Genomic DNA, 18,589 nt, shown 5'->3' on the forward strand with positions numbered 1-18,589 from the left:
TGGCACAGTTAAAACAGTTCAGGTTTTTTCTAGCAGACCCTTTGGCATCTCTGAATTCAGCTGCCTCCAACAGACCAGACCGGCACATCTGTATTACCTTCAGTTTTTACACATTTGCCAGAACATCACAGATCAACAGGTCTTGTTTCAGTTGCTTCACGTTTTTGCGTCATTTTGAAAGTCTCATATGACGGTACTCCCAATGCAGTTCACAGTCCCACTTGATCAAGTTCACTCCTTGCTAAGTTTTGACATTGTTTGCGTTCTTTGTAAGCACTGTGTCCACAGTTTTCCATACATTGCTGTATGATCCCCAAGTCTTATCACTTACCAGAATTGTTAATAAGTACCATTCAGTCTGTATTTTGCAACAAGGACCTCTGACTATGGAACTGCAGCATCAAGTTGAGTTTGTAATTCACGAGCCTGTTTTTTTTCTCCAAAGCTAACTTACGAATGCTCCAACAACACTTATTAATTCTGTTCCATTTTTTCTTTCAAGTGAAGTATGTCATCGCCCACTCCAAGGTTTCAATGCAGTTAAAAAAATGTGGCCTTTCTCTAGTCTCTGATTTCTCCTCACGAGCGCATCCCTCTGTATTTTGTCTGTCTTTCCTCAGGGTGTGGTCAGGGCCCTGCAGGAAGGCAAAGAGAAGCTCCAAGCCAACAACATCTCGCTGTTCATCCGCCGGTCCACACTGGCGACGGTGCCCAACGGACATATGCCGACCGCGCTGACCGATCTCGGTGAGTGACTGACCGACCACATGTGTGCAGGCAAGCCGTTTAACGCTTGGGTTTTTTATTTTCTAGCTTATGCTTGATTTCTGAAAATCATGCCAAACAAAATAAAGATGTCACCCTCAAATGTTACAAAATTTGATTTTGAAGGCACGTTGTACTAACATATCTGGCGAAGTTTTTGCTCTGGGTGTTTACATCTTGGTAAAATCAGGCACAAATTCCTTGTCAATTGGTTTGATCGGAGATGACACCCTCCTGAAGTCAAGAAATGCTGGCATACCAGTAGCTTGTACTGATTCAAAGCTCACTCAGATTGTGGCAGAGTAACTTGTAATGGTTGAAAGAACGGTCTATCGTTAGGGGGTCCTGTCCTTTTAGTCTGGTATCCAACGGAGTGATCCTTGTTCACGCACATAAAAACCCTGACCCTCATCACAGTCCACCAGGAGGTTTCCTGAGGAGTGGCAGGCCTCAGGAAGGCAGAGCAGTCCACTGTGATGTTTGATGGGACTTGATACCTCTTGAGAAAATCTCAAAGTACGAAGAATGTTCCACTGAGCTTTGGAAAGCTCTACAATTTGCCACTGGAATTAGTTGAAGGAACCCTGATAGTTAATGAAAAAGGGGAAATTTTTCCCGTGATTCGAATAACCAATATAATGCATCAGGTAAAATGTTAAGCTGTTTCTTCAGGCTGTTTGTACAATTACATTGCATCAGGTGAAATACTTGTATTTGATGTGATTACTTGAAGGTGTGCCTGTCCATGCATTTTCTGTTGCTACACCCATGACCCACCTCATTCAGCGTGCGCTGGGGTTACGCGATATTCACGCTGGAACTGATGTTGCTAATAAGATGTGCCCTCCAGTGCGGCGGGTGAGTTTGAGTTGAGTGACTGAGGAGTTATCTCCCTTTTCTTTTCTTGTTTTTTCTGTTCATTTTGCAAGATTTGCTGTTCAGAGGTGTCCAGAGTTGGTCACTACTTATGTTTTCTGTGTGGATTCTGTTCTTGTGTTACGTGTACATCTCGTAGCATGTTTGTAGGGACACTTGATAAAACTTTAGAAAAAAATATAATTTTGACGTTGACTGATTGTCTGCTGACCCAAGATGTATTTTGCGTTGGGGAGATGTTAATTTATAACAGGTTTTGCCCTTATCCAACGTATGTATTAATAAACACTGTATGCTCAGTGCTTGTCTGAGAGCTTCCGAAAAATTCACAAGCTTACTAGGGCCAGCTGACCACAGCAAGCTCGGTGGTCGAGTGGTTAAGACATCTCCACTGGTAAGCAGGAGGTTGTGGGTTCGAGTCCCACCTGAGTAAGCTTGTGAATTTTTTCGGAAGCTCTCAGACAAGCACTGAGCATACAGTGTTTATCAATATATACGTTGGATAAGGGCAAAACCCGTTATAAATGTCTGCTGACCAATAGATATCGTAAGATTTAAAGTGTGGCTGCAGTGAATTTTTTGCGCACACAATTTTTTTCAGTGTATGAAAACTCTTTTTCTTTCCTATTTGGTTAAATTCATTGAAAAGTGCATGCTTCAAAACAATTAAACTTACCCATGCTTTCCTGGACAACTGAGGGCGCTGTTGCAGTGAAGTCATCTAGGGAAGACATGGTTCAGTGCAAAGGTGTTTCTGTTCATATTGTGAACCCAGAATTTACTAACTGAAATCATTTTTGAGATGCTTTCTTATTGCTATGCACATAAACAACAATAAATCAGCAAAGGAGAAAACTGAGTCCAGGAAAATCTACAAAAATGCAGGATTTTCGTGTACAAACCAATGCAATATTGAGGTTTTTTCCTGAGATGACATCACAGGTTTGCACATGAATATGGAAATCTCATCAGCATATAAACCAATGAGGCAGTAAAGTAACCTTTAAAAAAGTGGAACAAAAGTTGAAAATAAGGTAAACTGTGGCAAAAGGTGCAGTCTTGATTATGCAAAGTTGACTGCATTATCAATGTTAATTTATCTTCTCATTTTGTTACAACAGCCGACTGACTCCAACAAAGTCGTTGCCAAGTACGACTCTGATGAACTCTTCAATGGAGAAACGAGGGTAGGCACAAGTACACCGGTCACTCGTTGGGTTTCTGGGTATTTCGCCCCCTCACCTATCCCCACCCTTCTGTCACCACTTCTGTCAGAGGAGGGAGCTGAAAACTGCAGGGCTTTTGTCTATTTACCCTAATCCTTCACAGCGGCCTGTGGGCATGCATTTTGGCCCAAAGACTTGGCTAGAGTCTAACACTGCAATAAACTGGTATCCATAGCTCATTCTCAAAATAGCCATGGATAAAATCAGAGACAACCGGTTTCCCTTAGAGGTGCTGTTTAAAGGCTTGGCATCCATGCTAAATCTCAAACCTGGATCGGATTTGAAAGTGTTAAATGATGTTGCAATTAAGAAGTTGATACTTGTTTTATTCCATAAGTATATGTTATACTTATAGTATATTATAAGTATATGCTATAGTATATTAAGTATTTGTTATAGTATATTAAGTATATGTTACACTTATAGTATATTAAGGATATGTTACACTTAATATTTGATGAAGTGGTCTATCATTTTTTTGTATAGGTAATAGTCGTTGGACTGATGAGACAAGCCGTACAGGGCATGCTGGATTTTGACTTTGTCTGTGGGCGGGGAAAGCAGTCAGTTGCTGCCATTGTAAATCCAGGCGGGTAAGAAAGTCATGAGATTGTAGTCAGTGATGTTTGCATTTCACAAATGACAGTCTTTTCACTTTGTCATCGTCCGTAAAGTTCAAGCATTCAAATACTAGTGCAGATATTTTTGTCGACCTTTGCAGTGTGTTACATAGTTTTGTGTTGGCTGTAACTGTTGGTGTGACATGTCTATAACGCCGGATATTGTAATATCGCGTGCTGGACACAAGCTTGAGTTGTTCTGATGGTTGCTTGGTTAATTGTGTGTCAGATGCAGGAGTACAACTATATTATATGCATGTACACTCTATTCATGGGGGCTAGGTCTCATGGGGTACAATGATTGATATGTAGCAGGTGGGGCCATTTGGATCCAGAGGAGGGCAGAGCTGCAAGGACATTCTAAAATGGGTACTGTTGCTGGGTAGCGTTACGGTGGTTAGGAGTGGACGTGTAAGAGTGCAGGAGACTACAAATATTACGATAGAATTTGTATTGTATTCAACCCTCAAAACTCTGTGGAAGATTTGGCAGGATTTTGGAAAATGCCTGATGACGCGGGCATTCCGAAACAATGCTTAGCTGAAGATGACGTGTGGAATAGACAGATTTATCACACCTTGGTATTTTTGTTTGCCTTTAAATTTGTCCCTACAGTGAAGACAAGGAAGAAAGATTCTTGTGGGCTGAAGGCCAAGTCACCATTCCAGGTGGGTATCTATACCGATCATGCCAGCGTTCCATGTCAGCACAGGGGTGTGAGAATTCAGCATTTTAGCTGATTTCAGCTTTTTTGTGTAGATGTTGACCCTGAATGTCAGCTTTTTTGTACACCTAGTCTGTTCTTTACAAAAGTACAGGGACTTTAAACAATCCAGCTTTTTACTAGCTGTTTTCAGCTTTAATCTTAAGTGGCCACTCACATCCATGAATGTAGAGTGTTGCTCGTGGCTGAGTGGTTCTCGTCTTAGTATTGTTTTGCTCATGAAAAATCAGTTCCACTACGTATACATGTCCACATTTTTGCTTGAATCTGCAAAGCGTGGAAAGGACCTCCAGACTGATTCCATTTCTTTCTCACAATATTTACAGTGTACAGCAGCATGGAGACTGCTCTGTATAATCATCCAGACGCTAGTGTGGTCGTTAACGGTGCTCCTGGGAGGGAGGCCTTTCTGTGCACTGTCAAGGCAGTCAAGTACAGTCATCAGGTGATTTCCAATCTCCTCTTTGTATAAGGGCCCTCTTAATGGTAAAAGTAGGGAGGGATGATAAGGACGCTGGAGCCCCCATTCCACTCTGTGCATTCCTTTGTGCAGATTCAGCTGAAAATCAATTTGTGCACATTGAGTTGAAAATTTCTTTATGCGCAACCTTTTCTTCCCCCCCTTTTTTTTAGATTCGCTGTGTTCTGATGATAGCAGGCCACATCCCGGATCAACAAACAAGAACTCTGGTGCAGATGGCCCACAACAATGGAGTCATGATAGTAGGACCCTGCACGGTGAGCCAGGCGCACCTGCTGATGAATTGACTAAAATCAAAAACCTGTTTGGAGATGATGCAGCTTTTTGCGTTCGTCAACTTGAACTACCTTAATGAGACAATCCTAATTGATGTTACTGTCATTGGCTCCCCCAAAAAATTGCCTCGGTGTGCTGGGCTCAGAGATTAATGAAGCACCCTTAAGAGACTGGTATTTAATGCCAATATCCTGGCTCAAGAAAAAGATAGAAATCTTAGCGTTTTGTACTCGGTTAGCTCATAAATCTGATATTCTGACTTGTGGGGTTTAATTTCATGAAGTCAGCTATGAATATAATCTTTTAATAGCTCGGTGTATTTATACATGACCCACTTCCACCTGCTGTCGTTAAAGAAAAATGGCTCCAGTCCATTGTGTTGATGGAGAAGTTTCACTTACAGTGAATAATCCGTGCTTTCCCTCTTCCCCTGTCCACCCCCCCGACAGCCGTTGCACCTCATGCAGGTCAACTTCATCAAGCCGGGCAGCTTCCGCTGCAACAAGTTTGGCAACATCGGTGGGCCGATGGAGGATCTGGTCTCGCTGAGGTTGCACCGGCCGGGCAGCGTGGGACTGGTCACCCGCTCCGGGGGCCTGAGCATAGAGCTGTTGGTCAGCATTGCCAGAAACACGGATGGGCTGTACCAAGGCATATCACTGGGCGGCGGAAAGTAAGTTGGCTCAGTGAAATCCACCTCAAGCAGAAGCACTTGGTTGAAAAGAGCCATTTTGTCGGACGCGACCGTGACGCGCGTGTTTCCTAGTCGTTTGTGAATCAGAGAAGTTCAGTTCTGACCAAAAGAGCCTCCATTGCTAAGAAAATTGTGCCCTCTCTTGGTCCTGCTCGAGGCTTAAAAACATGTCCATAGCATTGAAAGAGTTTACAGTTCTTTCCACAGACTGGTCACTCTTCAAAATGAAACCAAAGTGTGATGGGCTAGTTTAAAATCAGAACACGTTAATCTACCTTTGGACTTGGCAGTTATAATGGGCTTAGCGGAAGGCGCTATCACCAAGATATACTGTGCTAGGAGCTGGAATTCAAAGGACAGTTTATTCGACAAGTGGTCTGAAATTTGTCATTTCCTTGCAATGTAACTTTCTCAAGCTCCACATGCTGCCAACAAAAACTTCCGCTTTTTTATTTACAAAAATAACTTTGAATGCAAAAGCAGAGATGTAAGTTCCTATTCAGGGGCCACGTTTACTCCTAAGCAGTTTAAAACTCCTTGACGCTAGGACATTTTTCTGAAAGCCGACTCTGAGAATTCCAGCCTCGCTTGGCCACGAAGGCCACCTGCCAAACTGCAAATTCTGGGTTTGTGGCCCTGCGTGCTCTGCACGCTTTGATTTACACAGTGAAAAGGCTCAATGTTCGGTGGCATGCGGCTCTACTCACACTTCCACATTCCCATTGCCTCTTTTCAAAGTGGGGACTATTGTGAAGCTGGTGATTATGATGCAAATTTGGCCTTTTCATTTCTTGGCAACACACAAAGGCCAATCACCATATATACAAGAGCCAGGGTCTGCCTTCTTTCACCGTGTTCGCTCCAGCGTGGGCCGAGAATAATAGCTGAAAAGCGGGCTGAGGGATCTCAATTTTTACGGCAGCTCTTACCGCTTCCCGGTGAGAAGGGGTTAGAAAAGTTCCAAACCGTGTTTTATTGTCTGATAAAAAAAAATACACCCACATGCTGGGTCCTGGACCTTAGTGCTCAAACAAAAAGTACCCATAAAGGTACATCCAATCCCACTGGTGCTAAAAGTACTTTTACAACTATTACCCCCGGTCACCACATCTTGAAACTAACACCACTTGGCAATGTCAGTACGTGTCTAGTCTCCACCCGTATAGGTACTTATTAACACTCATAGGGGGGTAATTAGGGGTGAAATGACAGACCCCTAGATCACAGCAGGTAGCCAGCATGATGACTCTGGCAAAAAGAAAGATTTCCAAGGCCTTACATGTGTTTGATCTCCAGATACACCGGGACCTCGTTCATGGATCATCTGATGTCCCTGGAGGCCAACCCAGACGTCAAGATCTTGCTGCTGCTTGGAGAGGTAGTGCTCAGCAGTCGATATCTCTTTGGTCGCAATTAATCTCATCAGCCACTTGCAGAAAACTTCACAGCTTCAGGGTATCAGTGACGCGTTTCTACATTCGCCGGGGCCTGGGTTTCCATCCAGGTTTTTCCCCTCATCAAAAAACCTCCCAAATTAGATTGAGGGCGGTGTGTGCGATTGCCAAACAGTACAGAATGCTGAGAATTTTTCAGCCGTCCAAAATGTCCGGCTCCAGTTTTTGCTTGAGTTTGTAGACTCAAACTGAATGCTGGTTTCTTTTTCACTGCCTTGAATTTGGAGCCCAAATTTGGGTTCCTCTACAGATTGTAATTAGCTGAGTTTGAATTAGTTTTAATATTAATTGGCAGTATAGTTCGACATAAAGAGGGCTGATCTTCCTTTGTTAACCTCCTGCCATAGGCCTTTTGCTGAATAGTCCCCTTTGCATTGTTTTTTTTTTTTTCTAATAGTTTGGCGGATGTGAAGAACATGACGTCTGTGAGGCTCTGCGTAGCGGCCAGCTCAGCAAGCCTATGGTCGCCTTCTGCATCGGCGAGTGCACAGATATGTTCAAGTCCGAAGTAAGTCCCAACATCAGACAGTTTAAACGGAAGTTTTCATACTCAACTGAAGCACAGAGTACTCTACTAAAATTTGTCCACTCTGTGAAAACCCTCAAATGCCAATTGATTTAAGAGTTGGACTTTCTTTGCAGCCTGGGTACTTTGGCCACTCTGGGTCAAGCAGTGATGTCGCCATGGAAACTGCTGCTGCCAAAAACCAAGCCCTGGCTGAGGCCGGGGCTGTGGTGCCCGAAACATTTGACGAAATTGGAGAGACACTGAGGTGAGTGTTTGAGATACACGCGGCAGAAGTCATCAACCCTAGCCACCCCAAATTCATTTACATGTCATTGCTTCCTGTCAGCAGCCTGAGAGGTGCCATGTTGTCCACTGTCACCTGTACACTTTTCTTATTTATGGACCAGTTTTGAACTGCAAATTAAAGTATGTGTGATTGTTCTCTGCACAAGTGTTACATTTTGGGCGTGTTCAGGAAGGCAGCAATATCCAGTAGGTTCGAGTTGAAATTTTTACGGAAGAGTCTGTGACAGTTGAGTAGTTATAGAAAACTTTCTGAGGAAAAATTATTTCTGGTAGAAAAATACAAATCTGATCTGCAGGTCAGTTGGTCATTTGATCCGAAAGTTTGTTCTGTCTTTGGATGCAGTCTTGAATGCCATTTGGAAACAAAGTCATGAAGTCATGGCTCGCTTTATGTCCTGATTTCTGCCTTGAGAAAAATGAAAAATCGTTAAAAAAAAAGGTGTTGAGAATCTGTCCCTAGCTGATCAAACTTTCACAGTATGAAAGAAGGAAAGAACATTTTGCAGAAAGTATAACTGTGAAAAACTATCTAGTCATTACCCAAGCTGCCTGTTTGAAATGTCTTCTGAAGAATTGACATTTAGCCATTGGACACTTTTTGGTACTGTGGTCTGCTTTTATGAACTGTTTTGTGTGTGCTTTTCACAGAGAAGTGTACACTCGCTTGGTATCCAAGGGACAACTGGTACCCAAGCCCGAGCCACCGGTACCCAACATTCCAGCCAACATGAAGCCACAGAAAGGCAAGAAGTAGACAGGGTGCCTGACGATGGTTCCCTAACATCGATTCCTCTTAACCAACCCTCTGTATATGCCTCATGTAAATATCTGTATATACTTGGATTAAAATCTGAAATTCATCAATATCAATCTTGCTGCAAGTACCATCGTATGTCAAATACCCAGGTATGTCACAAAAGTTGCATAATCATGTAATTGTAGTCAGATTTATGTGAATTATTAACTTTGATGGGTTTGATCATAGTGATATAAAGCTTGATAAGTTTATGTCCCTTTTACTGCAGTAATATATTCAGAGTTTATTGTGGATGTGCTGTCAAATCAGATTTTTATCCAAGATCAAGGCAAATCCAAAATGAAATATCACTTGTTTTGGGCATGATTCATGCAATGAATTTTCATAGACTCACTTTGTGTGCATCTTGATGATCTTCTTCGGATGTATGAAAACTGTATAAAATCCATTTGTGTAGTTTATTGAAAAGGGTACTTTTAAACATTAAAACTTGTCCAGGATTTTCCTGATAAGCGAGGGCGCTGTTGCTGTGATGTACATCGGGGAAGATGCTTTTCAGGCTACCTGTTTGCATTTTCACATATTGGACCCCCAAAATGTTCTTTTGAAATATTCAAGGGGAAAGTCTGCTTGCTGGCTCATTGTCATAAAATGACAAACAGAAAATTGCCCACTAAAATTTTGCACAGCAAAATACACAAAATTCATAGTTTTTGTTGCACAAATCAATGCCTATGCAGCATTGAGGTTCAGTTGGATGACATCAAAGTTTCGTTCATGAATATAGAAGTAAAATCTCAATGCACATCAAAATAAGTGAAACAAAAGTTGAAAGAAAGGTTCGTTGAAACCCAAGGTGCAAGTTCGTGGGTTTTTGTACAATACTGCATTGTGGAGACCTTTTATAACCAATAAAACTTGGTCAAAAGTAGAACTTCTGACTGCAACTGTATTCGCAAATTTCCCAGTAATTTCAAGCAGACTACATATACATTGTTGTACAGCTGTAACAAGGTCACCAACAAAATTCAGAAAAATCCCAAACAATGATGGTGGCAAATTAGTTCATACATTGTAATTTAACATGTTTTTCTTATTGTATATTTTCCCTCCGATTGTCTGAATTTAGAATACATCTTGACTTCAAACATTATATTTTACTGCCATAATGTAACTATGTTTATATTATATTAAGAAAAAGTAGGGTGAAGGCCAGATCCGTGCTTGCCGTGATAAAAAAAATCATGCTTCAAATTCATATTAGCAAAAATTGAACATATGCCATCCCTTACTGGGCTTCCTTTTCACGTTCGCCTGCAATATGCCCCAGCCTAGTACATCAACTTTACGTCTTATTAATGTTATAGAATGAAACAAAGTAATTTCTTTTGAGTGGTTTGTCCTTTTTATTTTGACATGCTCTAGTGCAGTTGATTTTGAAGTTTTTAGATATTTTGAAAATAAACTATTCTTAACGTTCGTCATCAGTTTATTCAGCTCAGTTTTCTTGCTTAGTGGCAGCTCATACTTTGAAGAATTGCGTCTTCCCTGCGCTAATTTGATAAGCTCTACAGAGGGCGATATAATGTACACACAATTTTAGTTAGCTTTTTGCTTCTCCCCCTCCCTCAAAATAAAAACGACGGGAAGAGGGCGCTATTAACAAATTGATGTATGTGTAGAAAAAAATTATAAAAAAGTGCGACATATTTCACTTAACAACAGAGGGCGCCCTTGCTATTATCACCCTAGTACAATGGTGGGACTGGGAACCAGTCTCATATTGACTTTATGGGAGCAGTAGAGGGCGCTATATAAAAAGTCAATGGAGGGCACTATTTATTGAATCAGTAGAGGGCGCTGTTAATTTTTTCAACAGAGGGCGCCAAATATTGGTCAGGGGTAAACGTAAATAAAAGACAGCATTTGAAGTTGAAGCTTTACATCATGTATGTACATAGGCCTATGTACGAAAGGTAAGTTTTTTCTCCAAAGAATCATATCATTAACAGTGTCATTTTATAAAATGAGGAGGAGGCTAAAGTAGGCCTACTTCCAGAACTATAACGTGTCAGGTTTATATGAAAAGTGATTGACAGTCAGCTGATTTTCCTTCTTGGCATGACATGTGGGCCGGTAGCCCCACTACTGTAGCACGGACTCTCACTCCCGATCCATCCCTAGCCACACATCCGTATGCGCAATTTCGTGTCGGCGTACTGAACATTTTTGGCGCACCCACTTATCATCGTGGGCGCAATTTCGGGGGGGGGGAGAAGGTCTAGAGCAAAACACATCAAAGCATACGGACTGGGACTGTACTGGAATTTACCCCCAAAATAGCTGATCATGCAGCACATGGTAATTGGCAGAGCAGATGTGCCGGACAGTTATGGTGACACACCAGTACCACTATACCTAGCCCTGCAGCGGGTACTACATGGCCACAAACATGGTAGCAACTCTTTGGCACATTGATTTTAATGTTGCCATGAGAATTAAGATGACTGTGAAGCATGGTTTTTGTTGAGTTTTCTGACTCAGCAACACAAAAAGTGTTGTGATAAGGACAGCTTTTGTGTTACCAATTTTCAAATGAAATGTGTACAGATCTCTAGCATTTGTTTTTCACAGGAATACACCTTATTCGTCAAAAAGTACAAAATTGAAATTGTAAAGAGCTGTGTCCTGGAGTACAAGATAGAAATGATGTCAAAATATTCACCAGAAGTGGTAACATTATGCAACTTATATAGGAGTTCAAGGCTCACATAATTGGTAGTCCGATGTCTTGGGACAACCAAAATATTTTGTCAGACAACCAAATGTTCCAGGCTGCCAGCCCAACGGGCAAGCACCTTTTTCGGCAAGACATTTTTTTGCATTGCTTTGTAATCCTTTCATTTTGCACATTTCAGCACGGTGCACTGAAAAAAAGATTGCAAAAAAAGACCGTGAAAAAAAGATCGACATCCTAACCTTGATGTTGCACAACTGTACTTGTTCGGGTAAGTGCACCATGGTACGTCCAGTCGAATCACTGGCATGAACAACGCAGCCGTGTGTGTATTCAGATGTTTTCCTTGTTCCGCATCGCTAAAACTATATTCAGTCATATTACAGCTCAATTATCTTTAAATTCCAATGAAATGGGATCAGAGGTCTACCTTGTGTATGTATGCAGGAGGTACTTCCAAATATTTTCAAATTTTAAGCTTTTAATGTTGTCATACAAAATCGACAAAAGTGACAACGACACTTTTCCTAGTTCTGGATCGGTTTAGCTAGTTCTGGATCGCTTCAAAAATTTCTTTACGCATAAAAGTAGTCAAGCTTAAGCCCATTTCTCAGCCAAAACCATTGTAACAAGCCTATTTTCTAGTAAAGCAAGTCTCATTTTAAAGGGAATCAGTTTATATATTAGATTTTCAGTGCATTAACATGGATAGCCTGCATAAATTTTGACTTGACTTTGCTGCTCAGTGAGCTGTCGACCATAAATCTTCCCCACGCTGCAAAGTTGACAAACCCATTATGTCGCGTACAAATTTATTTCGCATACATTGAGTTCATAATGTTCGTACATGTACTTGTATGCGCAATCCAAAACTAGGAAAACCATCAAATCTTGCGTAGTGAGTGACCTACCACACAGAGGTGTAATTTTTTCAGGTGTTGATTTTTTTGTGCTCCTGTGATTTTTGACAAACCGTCAACAAATCTCGAAGCACAAATCGGAAATTTAGACAGAATTCCCTTTCTTGAAACTTTCTTAGAACGAAATTTGTACTGCAAGACTTTTATTTTACCTTTCAAAAAAGAAGTCGTCTTAGCTGCACAGCAATAGCAAAAAGGTGGGTAGGCCTAGGCCTATTCATTTCAAGCGATCGGGAACTAGGAAAATGACTGTAATTACTAAAAGCTTGGAGACCACACGGGGCAAAAACTTTCGTGTCGGGCAACTGAAAATGAAAATTCGGGCAACCAGATTCTAGACTCCCCTGCCCGAGGGGCAACTACACTTTAACAATTTCGCGAGCCCTGTGAGTCACACCTGTAGTCATTCTTGTCAAGATAAACATTAGCATGATAAAGTACAAGATGTTGAATTGTCACATGGTGTTTTGCTATTCAGCAAACTTATATTTAGCCCCTTTGCACTTGCTCAAGATAAATTTTGGAGCAGTTCACCGCCCTAAACTTCAGTGCCACTCGTTTGTTTTCTTTTACCCTCGGCAATTGAGGAGGGAATACGAGGAGAAAGCGGCCGCGGAGGCGAGACAGAGGGAGGAGGCCGAATGGCAGTCCAGATGGCAGGACGAATGGGTAGCAGACATGGTGGGGATGTGTGGCCACACCCCCTGGGAGGACACAGGTATGCTAAGAATCAATAATGTTCTGGTGTTGATTTGACCCTAGCCCCCTCGGTCTTTTGACTAGGAACCATCCTGAATCCTCCGAAATCCTCCGATTTTCAATATGAACAAATTGCATCCAGCCCAAATCCTCCATAATTTCTTCAAAATGTCATTTGGAGGTGTGCCTAACTGCCTGAATCCTTCAAAATCGTCCAATTCCTGTCATTATGTCGAGGCAGTGCGAATGGCATTCTTGAGCAGTGCAGTTGATTCAAAAGAAATATCGGGCTGAATTGGTGCTCGACTAAGCACAGACAACACAAGGTCCAATCCAAGACCTTCACGTATGGCATCCTTCAAAATCAGCCATGTACTTTTGCCATACGTCCTGAATCCTCCAAATTCCTCCACTTCGCAGAAAAGGATTTGAGAGGATTTGGAAGAGTTTATAGGGTTAATGAAGGGAAGAGCACCTTACTTCAGTCATTGTTGTTAGAGTCTTTTCATTCCTTTTATACAGGTCTCCTATAGCTTCTGAAAACACTGGAAAAAAGTTGTCCTGGAAACTCATGGAAAAGTCATGGAAATTGGGGAAAAAATAAGGCGTCCTTGAATCCTGTTGTCAGAGGAAAAAAAAGGTCATGGAATTTGGTCTTTAAAATTTTTTTTGGGGGGGGGGAACTTTGCGACAAGCTAATCCAAATTAAGTGTTTTTGTATACAAGCATTTGACCTTGATATGTGTTGCATTCTAAGCACCGTGCATTCGTGAACTTTGGCCTTCCAAAGAAACCAGTTACACTTTCTGGGAATCGAACCACAGACCATCTGAACACTGGACCCTTCAGGCTTGTCAAGCCGTGTTGGCTTGAGTGTTTATTGCAGTAGGATCACATGTAACCAGCGTTCCTCGTACCTAGCCAATTATATCCACAGTGTTCATGACATTAAGCATGACCTGCACATTACAGTCAAATCTTTCTGACCCGTCACTTAACGTGAGCTGAATTATGCACCTGCTACCCAGCAGCAAATAAGTTTTTGAGATGCATTTACCCATCATGCACCGTACTGGATACGGGCAAAACAAGTGTCAGACTCAAGCTTTAGATAAACTTGAAGATTTAAAATGACTGTTTGAAGTGTTGGTGTCGTTAAAATGGTCTTTTGTGATGTGATAAACCAGGTTACACCAGTCAGAATCTGGAATTGCTTGATGACTGGGCCACCAGGTTAGCAGCAGAGCACAGACAGACACAGCAGCAGCGATACCAGGGGCCTCGGCCAACACGGAGAAGTGCAACTCCTAAAGGAAACCGGAAGAGGAACAGGTGAGGAATGGACACAGGCACGTGTGGCTCATGAGGTTTGCTCGAAGATGTAAAGGACCGTTACACTTCTGCCATTGACGGTGTGGGGCCTTGTACCCGGTTTTTGGTGTAAAGTTGAGATGGATAACATTCCAACATCGCCGTCCAACTTCACATAAAGTTCGCACATTTATTGCCTCATTCAGGCTGGGAAGCTAATATTTGGTCAAGTCTCTTCCGTCACATTTGGTGACAGAACGGAAAAGCCTAATCTGTTCTTTTAGAAAAAAATCTTTCCATCAGAAATCATAAAGACTCACAACATGTTCGGTATCATCATGGTTTTAGGCAAGGCTGCATAATAAGTGGTAATAGACAAAATGTGACCTGCTCTGAAAAAAAATGGGTACTAAGTCGCGCAATGCCAAAACATGTCATAGCCTGTTCTATTTGGAGAGGGCAAAATTTCTTCAAAAACGTGATTTGTTTTTTCCTGTAATAGCTTCTATAACATTTATGTTTTCAGAATTTGTGACTACAAACGTGGATACTGATGAATAAAGATGAAAAATGGATCATTCAGAAAGAAATCCTACATAGCATTGTGTTTCCAAGCGCTACACTTTATGAGCTCTTTCTCGAAAGGTGCTTTTATTGAATACGAAAATGTGGATATACAAATGTCTATATACATGTATCTCCGAAACACAGCGCACTACTGGGGTCATTATCAAATTGTAGCTTTTGATGTACAGAATCCAGCCATATCAAAAACTCGTAACCTGAATCTGGCGACTTATTACCCATTTGAGTGACTCGAGGCATCCAATTGGGGCTAAAGGTCCTACTGAAATTGATTTTGTTAGGCAAATTCTAACTATTGAAAGCACTGGACATCCATACTCACATATCTGGCCTTTATTTCACGTAACTCACTCGAACTTAAGCCCGTTTGTTTCTACGTGCAATGATTTTCTGAACTGTTTACATGTACAACAATATCAACGTTCCTTCGCACCCTTCAACTAGCCTGCCATGTTCTGCATGGTTATCCAGCCAGGCCCATGCAATGTGTCTGAAAAGTCATGTTACTGTCTAATCAAATACTGTCACGCTTACCGGAGTAAGCATTGGCGTATTAATCGAATATGCTGGCAGTAGCCTGGTTGCCCCAACAAGGGATGACATTCCTATTTACCCCCATTCCGCCATTCTCTGTGAAAGCTGATTTGTTGACAGTGAATCCCTCTCTTTTGCCATTGTGTACTTTTCCAGAAAATTGAACGAAATGTTTAGATGTGTGGACCAGGATACCAGTGAGGCAGAGCACCAGTGAGACATCATTGAATGCCGCTGGATAAAAAGGTATCTAATTGTGCATTTTGTGATAGACTGCTACATACCCCGGAGAGCATCAGCCACCAGCTAAGCCATTCATTTGGACCTTTTTTATCATTCTTTTACTCCCAAAATATATGTTGGAATCCCTATTATGAACTAATGCAGACAAGTTGAATAAGGTGCCTCAGGAGTTATGTCTAAAAAATTGAAATCACCCGTCCTGTCTCTAGCGTTAGTTTTTGGGAGGCCACAGTAATAGGTGAGGGGCGTACATCATTTGGATGCTTCCATTGATGATTTTTGTCGATGGGGAGCCTGGCCTTTCCTCCCCCAGTGATGAGCCTTCCCCCCTCCCCGCCAGGAAGGAATGTATCCCTCAAGAAATGAATAAACACTTACGGAGTGCATTTTAATAATTTCATGCCAAAATCTGGGATTTCCTTTTCGACGATGTTGTACATTTTAAAAGTCTAAATCATAGCCTCCCTTTTTTTCAACTTGCAAATAAACTGCGATTTCCAAGGGCTCAGTCATTGGATGCATTTCAGCATTCAGTGTAGCCATCTCAACTCGACCAATGACTTTGGACCTAAGACAAGACCCTTAAAGTGTGGATTCTTAAAGCATTTTAATAAACTGCATTTAGGAGTGAAATTGTAGCCGGAGATTTAAGGCTCAATACTAGAATATGTGACTAATTTTGAGACTTTCATCCCACACGTTTCAGAAGTTTTGCATTCAAGTTAATGCATTTACTTTCTGTTTCCCAGGAGTTTGATTGATGGCCGCCATTTTATAAGTAAAAAGAATCTTCAAACTTCCCTATTTGCCAAGATGAGACAATAAGGTGTTAAAAGATAATTTATGTACATGTTCACAACCTGTTGCTTTGAAATGAGTCGTAGGGCCTGTTTGATTCAAGCGGATCTGGACACAGTCTGTGATCTGACGTTGGTTCACTGACTCTAGAAACCCCCTAATGGATGGAGAGAACCAATGTCACTGATCACTGATCGAGATTCAGATTCATGTGACCCAAACTGGCCCTGATTATGTCATGTTTCAAGTTTGGAAGCAAATTTTGAAGCTCAACATATTACATGTGAAAAGCACAAACTGACTGACTTGAAATAATTAGATATTTTCAGTACGCATTTTGGACTGTCACACCTTTTCAAAATTAACAATTAGCTGGTTCCCTGGTTCACATGGCAAGGATGATTACAAATTTGAAGTGTACAAGTTACGACATCAAAGAACACCAATATGCAAACGTCTCAACCTTGAAGTAATGACAAGCAGATGAGGCCCAAGAATCTTCCCATATCAAATCCAGATTCATGAGCAAGGTTTGGCGATACCTTCGAAGAAACTCTTGTCCTTGCCGTACACAAAAAGTCCACCTGTATAACTTTAGTAGAAAAGAAATATGCACAACATAGATTATTAAAGAGGAAGGAAACGACCAACTGCTTTTGAATCAGCAGGATTTATTATGACTTAATGACTCCCAAATCAATTTTTATGATAATAAGCAAAAGAAATTCAGAACAAAATTTATCCCTGAAAGTGTGTACGAAATATTGAGCGTATGGATTGGATTGAAGACTATTAGAGCGCGAAAACAGAAAAATAGGGGATTGGTTGGATCAGATATTGCAGTGGGTTTCAAAGTCAATGTTTTACGCACCACAAGTGTAACAGGCATTTGCTGAAGTTCTTTTTCATGTCATATAGTGCTTAGTCTTCATGGGTATAGGTTTGATTGAATCTTTAAGTTTGAAGTTCATATTTTTAGTCACCGTGTCCAAATGCTGCAGAAAGCCCAATTTTAGTATCACAATTTAAATACACTGTAGATAGTTCCATGTATTGGTTGCTTTAAAAGTACTTGTATTTAATTTGGGAGAATTCAAGTTCTATTTTATTGTATTTTAAGTTCATTACCTTACAAATTGCTAGAGTTCTCAATTCCTGAAAATTGGTTCATTTTTGAATTTCTAATATAAAATAATTTGCTCTTTTTAGGCAATGGGAATGCTATCGGAATGGAGGTCATGTGTGGAGATCGCTTTTATTCAGCATGTTTTATCAAAATTCCATCATTTGGGTTTTCCTTCACCAGGCCTTCGAGTCAGCTGTTTGGTCCATGTTGATACCTAGATGGATGCACGATGCGTCCAACAGCTTTGTACGTCACTTGGCAAGACGGGACTCCAACCACGGCTTATGCTGAAAGAAGAGGGAAAAAAATACAATTTTGGCAGTAACATTTGACTAAAATGTATCCAAACTCGGATTTGTTAGCATTCTTTGAACACTGAACAAATTAGTTTGAGCTAAGAGTCAACATTTGATTTCTGCGTGATATGTTATTTCTTGGCGTGTTTAAGAATATAGCACTTGTACAAGAAAATGTTTGCAACCTTAGCGATGATTTCTTCTGGCCAGAGTGTGGAATTTTAAAAAAATAAAAAGAGGAAAAAAGATCTGTTTGACGTCCTTTGTCTCGTCAGTTGGTTTATTTCATGCTGTCATGGGTTTCACAGTGACCTCTATTTCTCAGGTTCAGAGGTTACATGTAAAAGAATAAGATTTGTTATTTAAGATGGACCAACTTTGAGAGTCAGGAAAAAGACTGATTTTTAATTTTAGAGAAATTACTGTGAAAAACTTTCAATTCGCATCTTCAGTAACACGGGCTGGCCCTCTGAAATTGTCAACTTAGCCTCATTCAGGAACTTGGTATGGTTTTAAGGGCAGCAAAACAGAACTTGAAATGGATCATGAGGTGATGGAAACAAACATTTGAACTTCTTTCAATCAAAAATGGCTGCTCGAAATTGTGCTCAACTTTAATTGATCTGTGATTATTACTTGGGTGTTTCCAACAT

The 18,589-nt window shown here is 41.1% G+C and overlaps 2 protein-coding genes across 4 annotated transcripts in view; both read left to right on the forward strand.

The window, feature by feature from the left end:
* The window catches only part of LOC147798503 (ATP-citrate synthase-like), a 39,171-nt gene extending 29,005 nt beyond the window's left edge, over positions 1-10,166 (forward strand). For both annotated transcript variants that reach the window (XM_087139016.1, XM_087139017.1), the window contains exons 9-20: positions 621-747; positions 1,499-1,623; positions 2,763-2,828; positions 3,354-3,460; positions 4,103-4,155; positions 4,538-4,656; positions 4,845-4,949; positions 5,418-5,641; positions 6,959-7,040; positions 7,514-7,624; positions 7,759-7,889; positions 8,579-10,166. In XM_087139016.1, the coding sequence (XP_086995142.1) occupies positions 621-747; positions 1,499-1,623; positions 2,763-2,828; positions 3,354-3,460; positions 4,103-4,155; positions 4,538-4,656; positions 4,845-4,949; positions 5,418-5,641; positions 6,959-7,040; positions 7,514-7,624; positions 7,759-7,889; positions 8,579-8,684 (1,356 nt within the window). In that variant the 3' untranslated portion in view covers positions 8,685-10,166. The remainder of the gene's footprint in view (positions 1-620; positions 748-1,498; positions 1,624-2,762; positions 2,829-3,353; positions 3,461-4,102; positions 4,156-4,537; positions 4,657-4,844; positions 4,950-5,417; positions 5,642-6,958; positions 7,041-7,513; positions 7,625-7,758; positions 7,890-8,578) is intronic.
* Positions 10,167-10,351: 185 nt separating this feature from the next.
* Positions 10,352-18,193, forward strand: LOC110979752 (uncharacterized). Of its 2 annotated transcripts, none has more exons than XM_087139056.1 (5): positions 10,352-10,663; positions 12,932-13,062; positions 14,231-14,375; positions 15,630-15,719; positions 17,724-18,193. In XM_087139056.1, the coding sequence occupies exons 1-4, from the start codon at positions 10,635-10,637 to the stop codon at positions 15,688-15,690; spliced, it is 366 nt and encodes a 121-aa protein (XP_086995182.1). In that variant the 5' UTR covers positions 10,352-10,634; the 3' UTR covers positions 15,691-15,719; positions 17,724-18,193. The 2 variants fall into 2 exon arrangements, with proteins under 2 accessions (XP_086995182.1, XP_086995181.1); XM_087139055.1 differs by having other exon boundaries at positions 10,359-10,663; positions 17,821-18,193.
* Positions 18,194-18,589: the final 396 nt, after the last annotated feature.

This window comes from Acanthaster planci, linkage group LG07 (assembly GCF_054643075.1).
Source record: "Acanthaster planci isolate LZ-2023a linkage group LG07, COTS_SCS, whole genome shotgun sequence".
NCBI classification, from domain to species: Eukaryota; Metazoa; Echinodermata; class Asteroidea; order Valvatida; family Acanthasteridae; genus Acanthaster; species Acanthaster planci.